The sequence below is a fragment of the Zootermopsis nevadensis genome, unplaced genomic scaffold (assembly GCF_977971745.1).
Source record: "Zootermopsis nevadensis isolate Lab colony 2312 unplaced genomic scaffold, Znev_1.0 Znev_ptg000024l, whole genome shotgun sequence".
Lineage (NCBI taxonomy): Eukaryota > Metazoa > Arthropoda > Insecta > Blattodea > Termopsidae > Zootermopsis > Zootermopsis nevadensis.
In genome coordinates, this window is record NW_028259156.1 from 10,287,585 (window position 1) to 10,301,287 (window position 13,703).

General features: G+C 41.8%; 1 protein-coding gene and 1 long non-coding RNA gene across 6 annotated transcripts in view; one reads left to right on the forward strand and one right to left on the reverse strand.

Annotated features, from left to right (window-relative positions):
- The window catches only part of LOC147872805 (uncharacterized), a 159,533-nt gene extending 153,023 nt beyond the window's left edge, over window positions 1–6,510 (forward strand). For all 3 annotated transcript variants that reach the window (XR_015536961.1, XR_015536963.1, XR_015536962.1), the window contains one exon: window positions 6,017–6,510. This is a non-coding gene — a long non-coding RNA (uncharacterized LOC147872805). The remainder of the gene's footprint in view (window positions 1–6,016) is intronic.
- LOC110831978 (uncharacterized) overlaps window positions 1–13,703 on the reverse strand; it is an 85,808-nt gene that overhangs the window by 48,922 nt on the left and 23,183 nt on the right. For all 3 annotated transcript variants that reach the window (XM_022068563.2, XM_022068565.2, XM_087355446.1), the window contains one exon: window positions 814–2,743. In XM_022068563.2, the coding sequence (XP_021924255.2) occupies window positions 814–2,743 (1,930 nt within the window). The remainder of the gene's footprint in view (window positions 1–813; window positions 2,744–13,703) is intronic.

The window sequence follows — 13,703 nt, forward strand, 5'->3', positions numbered from 1 at the left end:
AATGCATGTCTGTAGCCAATAAAAAACACGTTCAGAAGTCATTACCTCCGTCCAAGATCAAGGTTTAGGGCAGTAATATACCCCAATCATAATTCGTTTCTAATTTTATGTACGATTTTATGGAGCTGATTATCAACATTATATAGCTTTCTTCCAAGTACGCCTACTGTCAGTTCATTTATTGCTAAGAGTCTCAATACTGTAGATGGAACTTGACGTTACAAAACAGCCAATACGTATGTGTCTAAAAACGAAATGTATTTTTACTTTCAAAATTCCATAAAGTTAAAAAAATTCGAAGTACTCCCAGGTTTCTTATAGAAAGTATAACAAAATCTTTGTTGTTGTGTCTGGGATGATAACAAACAGCAGTCATAATTTTAGCAGATCATAGTAATTCCATCGAACAGAGTACTCGGTCCTGTTAAGAAATTTCTGTAGTCTCCGAGGTGTTGAACAAATTCCCGCCATTATAGGACCACATCCTATTATTTTCAGACACATTTTAATATTAATCTCTCATTTACGCTTACGACTGACGGTTGGTTTCTGACATTCGTGCTCAATGCCCAGTCCATCTCGTCCTCACTTTGATCACATTAATTTGGGGGGGGGGGGGGGAAGAGTAGGCCTACAAATTGGGCCCGTAGATTAAAAGACTTAATAACATTCGAAAGTAATTACAATAATGAAACATTATGAGCTTGACAGAATGTGCAGGGATGCTACGAAACCCATGACTGGCCCATCGGTGGAGATGGCAGAGATATTAAACGTATCAATCAATCAATCAATCAATCAATCAATCCTTACCTTGAGAGGTTGGCGGCCGCGGAGTGCATAAGCGCCGAAGCACTGCTGACACCAACTGCTTCGTGATGATGGAATCCTGCGGAGTGATGGAGCCCGGCCAGGTGATGGTGTTGATGGTGATGTTCAAGTGCTGAGGTGGGTGTCGTCGCGTACATCCCTCTGTGTCCGTTCGTCTCGTCGTCCTCTGCAGGACTCAGCTGTTGCAGTACACTTCCGCTGCCACCACCGCCGTCTTCCGCCGTCGTATTTCCTCCAAGTGCCAGAGGCGACGGCGTTGACGACGAAGATGGTTGGAGAGTTGTCAGATGCGTGAAAGAAGTTGCGTTGCTGCTGTTGTTACCGGCACTGGCTGTACCTGATGAGAGATTGCTGTTACTTAGCAACGGCGTCCTTTCCCCTCCACCCCCCCCTCCTCCACTGTTATGAATCTGAGTTCTGCCACTCAGTACCACGTCTCTGTGATGCTGCAGGTGATCAGAAGGTGACAGGCTGCGTCCGTTCCGCCTGATTTCTGGTGACGATGATTCTTGGTGACGCTGTAGATACTCCTCTTGGTCTTGCTGAGGGGATGTGCCTGTTCTACTCAGTAAATAATGATGATGATGGTGGTGATGAAGGTGATGGTGATTCCGTTCGCTTCTTGTCTCGTCAGAGGAATTGACCTCGTCTTCCGTTTTCAATGATGCGTGAATGACCTCATCGATACCGTTAACTTGGTTATGTTGGTGGTGATGACTTCGAGCTTTGTCAGTTGTCTCTTCGTGTTCTCTGTCTTGGTGGTTTTCTTGTATACCAAACGACAGTCCTTGTGCCGAAGTGCTGAAATGAGTCTCTGCGATTGCCTTATTTGTTGTCAAATGCGGAAACAACACTCCAAAAGGAAATGCATCAGTGCGAATTCTCATTCCCTGACCGTGGAGCTGATAACTGTGAGGTGACTGGACGGCTAGCACAATGCTCTCGGTACTGGCGTGTTCGTCTGCAGGGTTTGCGACAAGATTCTGTTGGTGTCTCATTCGAAGATCTTCCAGACCAGTTGGGGGCAATGACGTTGAAGAATACGGCATGTCATTATTGTTGGTCTCGGCTGTGGGTTGCTCGAGACGATACCTGTCACAAGCCCCCGCTGTCTGCTGCTTCACACCCTCTCGGTCGTAGAGTGTCAGCCGGCCGTCGCTGTCCGCCTCGAGACCCTGCTGCTGCTGGTGAGTTACTCTCAAGTACGATAAGTGAGACACGGCTTCAGGAGCACCTTGCTGCTGATGAGAACTGGTCCCCGCTCCTGTCTGATGCTGATCGCTTTCGCTGATATGTAACACGTCTCCTTCTCTGAGTCTAACGCAGCGTCTCTTCTCTGTGGTCACCAGTTCTCCCTCTTCGCCATCGAGAATAATGTTCTGGTGGTGGTTGACGTGCCGTTTCCTACCGCACGCCACGCCTCCCCCTAGCTCCAAAAGACCATTATCGTCATCGTGGTGGTGGTTTCCTCGGTCTCTGCTGGTGTTTCTGCGGTAGGGGACTTCCGCTTCTTCGCGTTCCTCTACTTCTCCCTCCGCTTCAGTGGCGTCATCTATTGAAGGTTCCTGTAACTTGTCGCTGAAACCATTGTTGTTATGGAAATCGACGGGACAGTAGTTTGGGGAAATGGTATTGCAGACAGCTGCTGTGTCGGTGATGGTGGTAGGCGGTGCCGCTTCGTTGACGCATGCGCGAGTCTTCGATTCGGAGCCACTGTCCGGTTCTGGGGACCTCGAAATAGGAGGAGCTACAACTAGGGAGTCGCCATTTTCGAATTCGGATTCGTTGTGTTGTTGATGAGAGGGGTCACAAGATGTAGGGGCAGCTGTCTCAGTGGCGACATCGGACGGCAGGACTTTGTATTCTGGCGTATGCTCCATCCTAGTGTCGTACTCCATTGCAATCGTGAAGCCTAAAAGAAGATACAACGGGCATTATTCCTTGCAACGATAAGAGATTAAGACTTACAGCTGACGCTTATCATTTCAAGGACACTATTCATGCAAAAATATATATTTAATTATTCTACCTCACCAAAATTTAATATTTTCGCCGATACAATTTCAAGACCAGTTCTAAATGGATCTGACGATGCTGTATTACAATCTGGATTACAGAGTTTTTGCCCTCGTCCATTGCCCGGTATTCTAAAACTGGATCTGTCTTCGTCCTCGGATATAGGGAAGAGGGCACCTACTCATTTGGGTCAGTTTCAAAGATCTAACCTAAGTCACTGGAGGACCACGTGCATCTGCGTAATTTTAATTGTGGTATTTTCTTATTATCTCCCGTTGACAAAACCAGATTCCAAATGCTTGGACACCTACAATTGTTATCGATTTTACATATTTCTCATAATTAGCGGCAATTATTTCCTTGATTAGTATTAAGAAGTTTATCTTTGTAATGGTTATGGGTTGTTTTCTTTGAGGTAAGAACTGAATATCCCAATATTACTGAGACGAGCTCCGAATTCAAAGGGCTGAGCTATTCTTGCATTGCTTGTTTCCATATCGGCTAAATCTGGTGTTAATTTCGGACACACTTTAATATATTCACAGTCCTCGGTTGACCCAGATACGCTCATCGTCGTGACCCTTAACCTCAGTCCAGTACAGTCGATGGCCGAACAGAACATCTATTAATATCGACACTCGTCCGTCCTTTTTTGAATCTTTCCACCCATTCGTAAGCTTTCCTGTACTTCATATAGTTAGGCATCGCGTTACAGAACTGTCATTTGTCTGCAGATCTCTGCATTTTCATACGCTTATCTAAAAAATCGGATCATCTACTTGCAGATTATAGTCTTCTGAGTTGTGAGTCTTTTTGTCGAAAAGCCTGAAGGGAATAGACCACTCGTGGGAGACAAGGGTGTAGGCGGTGGTATGCTAATAAAATAATATTAAAATGGATTTTGGGGAAACAGAGTTGGAGGTTGTGGATTGGGTTCATCTGGTTGAGGATGAATCGATGGCCGGCCATGGTGACCACGGTAATGAACCTTCGGTCTGCATGAAAGGCGGGGAATGTACTGACTAGCTGAACGACTATCAACTTCTCAAGAAGTAGCTAAGCTACTCTGGTCCATGGAGTCAGTCAGCCCACCTACTCAGACGTATCCCAAATAATTATTTGGGATACGTCTGAGTAGGTATCTTCGAAATGCGAACCAATCATGCAAAATGAATGTCATTTTCGTGTTTAGCAGCTCAAAATTAGTAAAAATTGGTTAGTTTCATCTCCGATATATTTTGACTGTTGAACAGTGTAATCTTTCCCCCACAAGTTTTCCGACTAAAATTGTATTCATTTTGCATCTCCCAGTGCGTGCGAAATGCTCCGTAGATCCTAAATAACGCACTTTTTCACCGATCAAGTAAACGGATTCTGTTTGTTGCGTGAATGCCAGTGTTCCGCATACACGTTCTCTATCGTCGTTTCGGGACGTTATTATGGAGAATTGAATTGGCATGAAAACGACTGTCCTCTGGGATATTGCACCGTACGGGTAGAACTTTACTGGCGTTTCAGAGGTACTTACTGCTGCCATCATCAGGGCCAAATTGTGTTTTAGAACAATAACGTTTGGTCCTAGCACAACAGACTCTAGAGTATTTTAACCCGAAAATAGCACAATTGTATTTATTTTAACATGCCGTTGGATTGTGAAATTTTCCGTTCACCCAGTTTTGAGTCTTCTTCTTGTCGCTTTCGATGCGACGTTCACCTGCATAATCGCCGATAGGCGTATTCAGAACAGCCTGATAAGAAGCATGCAAAGGCACCCACTCAAGTAGATAAGAATTCTTTATTTCGTTGTGACGGTGGAATAGGACCGGTCTGTCCAGCTTATTTGAAAAATTTCAAACTTCTTTTTCATATTATAATGACTGCCCTCGTTTCTGTTCCTCGTTCGCGGTAAGTGGTATTTTTTTTTTTGTTACAAGTAATTAACTTGCGTTTAGCATATCGTGAGAGCGGATAGCAAGTATCGCAACGCAGTTAGCTGCAAGTTTCAGGTGGGAAAGTCCCGTCTGCCTCAAAACCTCCAACAACGCTCATATTCTCTTGCACCAGCTTAAACACTGACTAACCGAATGCTGCCTGCGAGCTGCATGTTTCGTAGATGAATTTCCAATGCTCCACGCTAACTGGCATTTTAAATTGCTTGAGGCTTACGTTCGCCGTAAGCATGAGTTTCAACTAGCTGGCTGAAAACCCCTGATGGCTAACGACGGACTTCATCTGATCAGTTGTGCTGTGTTCAGTGTATGAATTTCCACTGAACCACGTAACGTGAGATATTTATTTTTCATTTTGCAAAGTGGTAAATATGATCTCTCCGCCCGTGGTTATTTATCTTTATTGGACGGTGTATGACGTTATTTCGAATTCCTTCTTTGGTGTCATCATCCAAATTCCATGGTTTCTATCAAAAGTTGATAGTTGCTCATCTGGTTTCCCGTATTTTAAGTTTCATTACCGCGTTCGCAAGTATTCTGAGCCAGCTGAATCAAGTTTACTTCCCTCCCATCCTGAATCTCTGAGGTATTTTACAATAGGAATGTCAGCAAACACATTATATTGATGGACGAGACCTGACTTAAAACGAGAGACGCTGCTACGACAGTGTTTTAACAGCATGAAAGGTCTTGGGGACATGGGTTGTGGTAGTGGTGGAAAGTGGATGGAGCTGCCGCTGGATCCTATCAGACTTTGATAATAGCAGTTTTGAATTTTGGGGTTCTGCAGCCACATAGTTTCTTAATTCATTCATTTCAAGCTACAGACCTAAATTAAGAAGAAAACGGACTGAAATTTCACGGAGGTAAAAGTATCTATTGGGTATTCTGGGTTCTTACGCCGTGGCGTAGTTAATTACCAACGTTTCAGAAGGTGTTGCATACATTTTCAAGGGTTTAGCCCTGCTGCTTCTAAATTAAGTAAATCACAGTTACCAAAAAGAAGAACGCTTTAACTAAAGATTGACTTCTTTAGCGGACTCATGGTTTGCGCCGTTGATACACATGACTTCTTCACTGGCACAGAAATTCACTAGGTTACTAGCCTATTTTGAAATTATTTATAATAATGACCACAGATAGCGTATAATTGCTAGCATGATATATATATGAGCGTGCAACTCGATTTTTAATGCTCCTGGATTCTGGCTTGTTTCCAGCGTTATCAGTTGTGATGGTTTCACGCTAGGAGCGGTTGCCAGAGGTCATCCCACGCGCCTTGTGCCCCCCTCATTAGAGAGCGACCCGGGGTCCCAACATCCGTCAGACTACCGAAAGCAACAAAAACGCAGCACGACCCCAAAAGAAAAATTAAAGACGAGTCCATATCAGTTCTGGTGTAGCGTACCGTCGCTGGGCATATTTCTGGTAACTAACGTTGTGTAGTAGATTCTTTGCAGAAGGTTTCGGAACCAGTGTTTCTCAACAGGTGTATCGCGACATTTTCAGTTCATCTCCGAGTCTGCATGTTTAACAAACCTAATAGTTCACTAAGTATTTTAATAGCAGTTAGGTATTCTACAGCAATGATCATCCTTTACTATTTTGTTTTTGTGAACTCGAAGCTGCCTTAATACTGAAACGTCAGTCGGTGAACAGGCATTTCTCTTCATACTGAAACTTTGCATACCGTGTAGTGTATTGGAATATAAAAATAAGCATACAAACAAAGTGTTTACACTAAAAATGACACTAGTGCCAAACGCGTTTCGACCTCAAGAGGTCATCATCAGTGACATTAATTCCCCTTTTTGTCACTGATGATGACCTCTTGAGGTCGAAACGAGTTTGGCACTAGTGTCATTTTTAGTGTAAACACTTTGTTTGTATGCTTATTTTTATATATAATGTAATGTTAGCCAGGTCAAGCCAAGCAGCTGAGGCTTCCGCTCGCCGCGAGCGCCTAGCTGGTTGAAGCTGGCTTCAATACATTATATATCTGGTTTCTTCTGCTGTGTTCCAATATGCGGAGTGTCACTGAACCTCGGAAGACTTTCTTATTCAAAATGTTAGCCCGGCCAACACCCCCAAAACCGTTAACATGAACACTGTGCTCACGATTGTCGCGATATTCGCGTTGTATCTGACGGCTATTATCAGCCGGACTGTCAGGAGGCACGCGACCAGTCCCATGGGAGAAGAATTGAAAAGGCTATCTGAGCATTGCACTACCACAGATACCCATATCTCGGCAGCCTAGACCTTCAAGCGGTTCAGCCAACAAGCAATTTCCCACCCGTCGCTGTCAGAAGATTGCCAGTGTAATCAAGCTCAGTAAACACTCCCCGCTATGTTTCATTTCCATTATGCATTTGCAAGACTTCATTCAGAAAAGTATCTGAGATTTCACGTTCTCACGGGGACGATTATGAAGATGGCTGTTCTAGGATGTTGTGCCGTGTAGTCTATTAAAAATTGACAGATGTTTCGGAGGTGCTTGCTGCTTTCATTACAATTGCTGTCTGATTTCATAAACCAACGTGCAATGTTTCGTTTGTGCCTTTGGTGGCTTGCGACGCCATGTTTCACCCTCTAGATGGAGGAGACGTTATGTCCTTCCGAAACATTCATACCCACCTACAAGTCCACACGACGTCACAACCCAAAAGACCACCATCTACATCAGTGTATAAAAATATACCCCAGGTCAATAATTAGTGACAAAAGAGTCAACAACCTTTTATTTTCATGTAGCGTATTAATTATCTTCTGTAAGAGCTGAGTAGGCCTGTGAAGTGTAATTATTATGTATTGTGGAATTATAATAGAATGTGTGTTAGTAGGTCACGTCGGAACTGTGTTTTATTTACATGTACAGTTTCTGTTTGTATTGAAAATTCTTATTATCAATGGTCCGCCTATATTTTAATTGTTTACTATAATAACTATGTTGTCAGACAAGTCAAAGAGAAATAAAATTATTAACAAACAGAAATGAAAAGACAGTCTACGTAGGTCAATGTAAGTTATAAATTAACAATATCAATTCGTCATGTAATTGGCTATAGGATAAATGTCCGGTGTTCTAATCCCAACAGGGGAAATTCTTATCCGTCGCATTCACTCTGGTAATAAGGCTCACTCCTCCACCTCCTAACCAACGAGTAATGGCCCATCTTCTCCTGGGATAAAGTAAACCGGAACGTCAGACAGTCACTCGTCTCGTCCTTAGGCAGAGAGATGAATTTACTCTACAGATCTGATAAATATGAATACGTCATAATTGAAATAAGAATTAACCTTGGTCTTCTGGCTTGTGGCAACGTGTGTTCTGTTGTATTGTTACCAGCGTTTTGGATAACCTCTCGCTTCCATCTTCAGGTTTGAAGTCAGAGCGGAGACACGTTTCTCCAAAACGTTAGTAACCACCTACAAAGTTTCACGACGTTTCAACGCAGAAAACCTCATTTTGACATATTCAACTCATTAACAGTCTCAAATTTCAGATAACTAAAAAAAGTTTTAAATGCTTATTAATAATATTACCGATGTGTGTCATTGCTGAAAATGACGTATGTAAATTTTTGGACGTATTTGGCAATTTCTCATTAACAGAAATGATTTAGAGAGTGGTCTAGAGTGGATCTAGCTTGGTTATTTGTTTTAATGTTATTACTGATTTTATTTTGTTTTCTTGTATTGTTTTAGTATTTTTTAGTGTTTTACATTTAAATTAGAGTTTACATTGGTAGTTTATTTGTTTTTGTATTTAATTTGTATTTTTTGTTGTATTTTTGTATTAGTTTTTGTCTGTCATAGGCTCTTTGCTGTTGGCAAACACTCTAATAAAGGAATTGAATTGATACAGTTTCAGGCTACGAAAAAGAATGTGCTAACATGTTGACGGAATGGAAGAAACTCGAGTCAGAAATGATTTTGAATGATGGCTAAAAAAGGGAAGAATAAATGTTGGAGACCAATAACAATATAGTTATTAAACGGGATATTAATGCAAATGGAATGGGCGTAATATTTGAAGTTGATTGAGCTGGAGAAGCTAAGAACAGTAACTGCATCTTAAAACATCCTAATACTTGCACCTCTAAACTTAGATAATTTTTCAATCCTACAATTACCGCCTGTTATAGAGCTTGGAATATTTTACGGCTTCTGAATCGCAGACATGAGTTTGCTGCAACACAAAACGTTTAACGTCACCATGTCGATCAGTTGACGTCAGGGTGAAGTGTGACCTCGAGACCTCAGGCGGAGCTCCAAGAACTGATGTCACGTGTTATTATAATAGCTTTGAAATAAATAAAAATTTATCTAGATGCGGCGTGAAGGATCATGGAATTGTATGTAAGTAGAGGGGTATTTATGTCATAAATGCCATTCAATGGCTTATGAGAATCGAATTGAGAAATCGAAAAGAACACACTGGATTCACGTTCATGGGCATGAACTCCCCGATGGCAATAAATTGAAGCCAATAAGATAAGTAACCGGGTTTATAAAAAACTAGGCTGTAAGCAGAGTTAAATTTAGATGAGGTCAAAAATGTATCAAGACTTTTCCGCATACGTTTTGCCTGAAGATACTCTGCAAGTGATGATTCGATTTTACATTTTACATACAAACAGAATTCTGGTTGGGAAACTTCCACTTGGAAAACCGTGAAGGTGAGGGAAGGATAATATTAAGATGGAACGTGGGGGGGGGGGGACACGTTATGAGGATTGGAAGGTGGCTTAAAGTAGCTCAGGATTTTGTAGCTGATAGCGGTACCACAACGTTCTGGTGTTGCTAAGAGTCGTGCAGTTCCAACCGGGAGCCTGGTAGTAATAGTTACGTTCAACTTTATCAGTGAATGCACTATATAATGATACCGCCTACCTATTATTCACTTAATTTCACTTTAATTTGGTATGCCTGTGTCTTCAAGAGATGTGTATCTTATAGCATCTGTTAATTCTGTGTCCGACACCAAGACTCATGAAATGCAAAGCAGGACTGAATTATCAGAGAAACACAATTGAAGAATTGCTGTTCCTTCCAAGGCAGTTGCCTTCATTTAGCACATTTACTTTGCCACAGTTCGATTCTCAGCACAAGCAAAGATTGTTATCATAACGTGCAATCGAAGTATACTCTCACAAACGGTAGAAGACATTGTGGTGACATTTAAGGTTCTCATGGCGGCTAGTATGAAGACGACTGTCTTCTGGGTTGTAGCGCCGTGTTATCTGGTAGACGTTTGTCGATGTTTCGGCGGTACTTTCTGCCTTCATGATCAGGGCGGCCAAAGTCTGTCAGTCTACCCCTGCTTTAATAAATAGCCAATGACCGTCACGCTTCACTGTATGAATGCGCCGTTCGTGCGAGACGGAAAAAATACATTAAGGTTCTGACGGTGGCTACTCTAGTAGCAATAAATGCAAACAAGTTTATGGTGGCGCCTATGTTGAGGTCTGGCGGAGTCTGTGTTTGCTGGGATTCTGTGCTGGTGCTGGCGTTTAGCAGGAATTTGGCTTCGGTCGCCATGATTTCACATCTAATCTACTATTTTAAAAAAGTTTTGTAAATGATATATTTTCAGTGCGGTGTGCACAAAAATAATGCTGCAATAAATTGTAATAGGCATACTGTTCAATGCAAAAAAAAAAATATATATATTCCCGTCAACTTTGATAAGTTATACTACGCTACTTAGTTGTATAATTCTGACGTTCGTTTCTGACACAGAGGACGAATTGTCAGTCATGCATTTCTATTACAGGGGCTCAGAACAGGAGTTCTGTTTCTTCGGAACCTTAACAACCATTCTCCATTCTCTGTCGCCATCGCCTCACATATTTTGAGTCATTACGCTAAGAAATATCGTACATTCTTCGCATCTTCTACTTAATAACGAAGATTAATTTAATAGCTACGTGGAAGGGTCATGTTTTATCTTACACACTGGCTAGATTATCGTCTACTCAGTTAATTCAATTTTTCTGCATTTATTCCAGCGAAGAAAATTCTTTTTGGGAACATTCTTTTCTTCTGATAATTGATAATTCCGGCAGCTTCGCAATGACATTGTCATTATCTGTATGTAAAGAACTGAAGCGATTATGTCTAAATATCGATTTCAGACAATTACATACGCTTCAAATTCAGATGTAAAATTATCATGAAGACAAAGATAGTTCCTAAAATACCTCTACATTCATAACAGTTATAATCATCAAAAAAAGGTTGTGATATGCTCAGTTCTATTCCCTGCATACTGCCCAGTGTATGTATGGCATCCCAGACCCCCACTACATTCATACTGAAGATGTCAACTTCAATGCTTGTCGAAACGTCGGGATACCCGGATTATTTCCAAACGCATTGAACTCTTTCCGTGTAAATCTGAGGATAAGAACCATGAAATGATAATAAGCTGTCAAAAGAAAAGAGCACCCAAGCCTGCATCATTGATAACACATTTCGCCACGGATTCCTGTGTAGCCTTTCTTAAATTTCCAAAATACGTTTCATTTCGCTTCCTCTCCGCGGCCTCAATCTATAAAAAGGTCACTCTTTTCCCCTTTTGGAAAACGTCCTTGTTAGCTGCCCTCTTCGGTCAAGGTTCTCTCTCTCTCCTTCACGCCACGCCACGTTGAACCCTTGACCCGGAACAACCACCATAAGTCTCTCTTCGTCGAAGGGGAAGACGACATCCTCAGACAGGCAAGGCCAGACGGACAAACACACGCCTAACCCTCATTCACAGTAACCTCATAAAGTTGGCAAGAGGGTGGATGATGGAACAGAATTTCCTACTCTTTTGCTGAGACATGTAACGTCGTTGCTACGTCAGGCTGCAGCGATTTCGGACAGACAACTGCTTTTCGGTTGTCAACAGAAAAAAAGAAAAAAGAAACAGAAGAAATCGACCCCGGTGGCTTCGCGCTTGCAGAGATTTCATGCATCCACACACTGATCGTTATACTTTGCGCTCGCCACCAAATATAATTAGGGTTATCAGATCAGGAAGGAAAAGTGGCACGGAGGCGGAGATGAGAAATGAATGCTGAAGCCGTTTCAGAGGAACCTGTAAGGAAAAGACCACTTGAGAGGTCTCGGAATACATGGGAGGATATTAAGATAGATATGAAATAAAATATGAGGGTTTGTGCTTCAGGATAAGGTCCAGTGGCGGTTTTTTTTATGAAACTTCGAATTCCATAACAGGGCGGAGAAATTTATCAGCTAAGTGGCGATGAGTTGTTCGCGAATTTCTCTCCTCCACGGAGGTTTATTTAGTTAATGCACGTAAATGAACGTATTTGTAAGTTATGTTACGGAATCAGGCTAACTGCTGCTGCACTGCGTTTTGCTGGGTCTGAACAGGGCCCTGGCAAAGTCCCCTGTCATCGCCAGCGACTTGTCTCCTGCCGGCTTAAGGTCCTCATCTTACACATTCTTAATAAATAAGACAGTACAAAAAATTCTGAAAGCATCGGGCTCTTCCTTTAAACACTTCTTTAGTTAAGAGGCAACAAAAATGAAGACGAAAAGGTTAAGGACACAGTCATAGTTTCTGAAATTCAACTCCATTCACATGCCAAGCGAGAGATTTAAGAATCTTAAGCACCAGTGAAAGTAATGCGAGTAAGAGCAGTTAATATTATTTATAATTAGTTTATTTAACGACATTGTCTATTAGTTCGAATTATACGATGATAAATAAGTAACGAATTAGAAAGGCTATAGAAGGGAGCAATCGTTACCTAATTCAGGCACACGAAAAATCCGTCAGGATAGTCGGTTTCCGAGTCAAGATTTGATCCGTGGACCTCCAAATACGAAATAGGAATGCTAACCACTCGGTAGCTACATTCGATAGTAATTGGTATCTTGAAGACAGTTTATTTGATGTAATGACACGTGACAAAGTATTCTGTGTCGTAGAGCGCGAGTTCAAAATCTTTTAAGCTACCACAATTTCTGGCCAATCTAAAAGACATTAAGTAATAAGTATGGCTGATATGTAGTCGGAATACGCACGTACAGGTCTGCTGAGCAATAAACATAGATCACTTTCTACGTTATTTATTTAATATTCGTTTTAATATTTCCGGGGGTTTGATCTCGTCGCCGTTCGAGGCCCCAGAAATCAATGATCCAGAACACCACTTTAGTTTGTCTAGCTTTCTGGTTGGTTGGTTGGCGGTGACTGGAAACCAAGTGTAACCCGCATCGAAAGCGTATAGAGCAACTACCAACGGTGTGAAGTGTCCTGGTGGAGAGGGGAAGGCGTAAACCCTCATACATAATAGCGGTTGTCCGGGCAGGGGTTGGAAACTCGTCCATGTAAAAAGTATAATTTCTGAAAAGCAAGAAGTCCAGATAAATTTTACGTTCAGGAGCCTAAATATGTCAAATGGTCTAACCCCTGTTGGATTATGATGACGAATAATAGTATTTTCACGTGTACTGATGGGTATTCTAAGTGGTATCCTCACTTCATGTTTTTCGAACGAAGTTTAAAATTCATTCCTCATCTCTCGGATAAATGTTGCATGCCACGCCCATCTCATCCTTCTCGATTTGATGATCCTAACAATATTTGATTAAGAATACAAATTATGGAGCTCCTTATTGCCGTGTTCTGTCACTTCATCCCCCTTAAGTCCAAATATTCTCCACAGCACCCTCTTTTCAAAGAGGCTACCCTCGCCTCAGGTTCAGAGACCAAATTTCACACCCACACAAAAAACTACAGTACTAATTTTCTATATTATGAGCCTTGGATGTTTAGATAGAAGATCGGGAGACAAAATATTCTGAATTAAATAATAGCAAGCGTTTCTCAAATATCATCTTATATTAGCGACTACTACGCTTTTCTCTTTAGTATCCTCAGTTGTC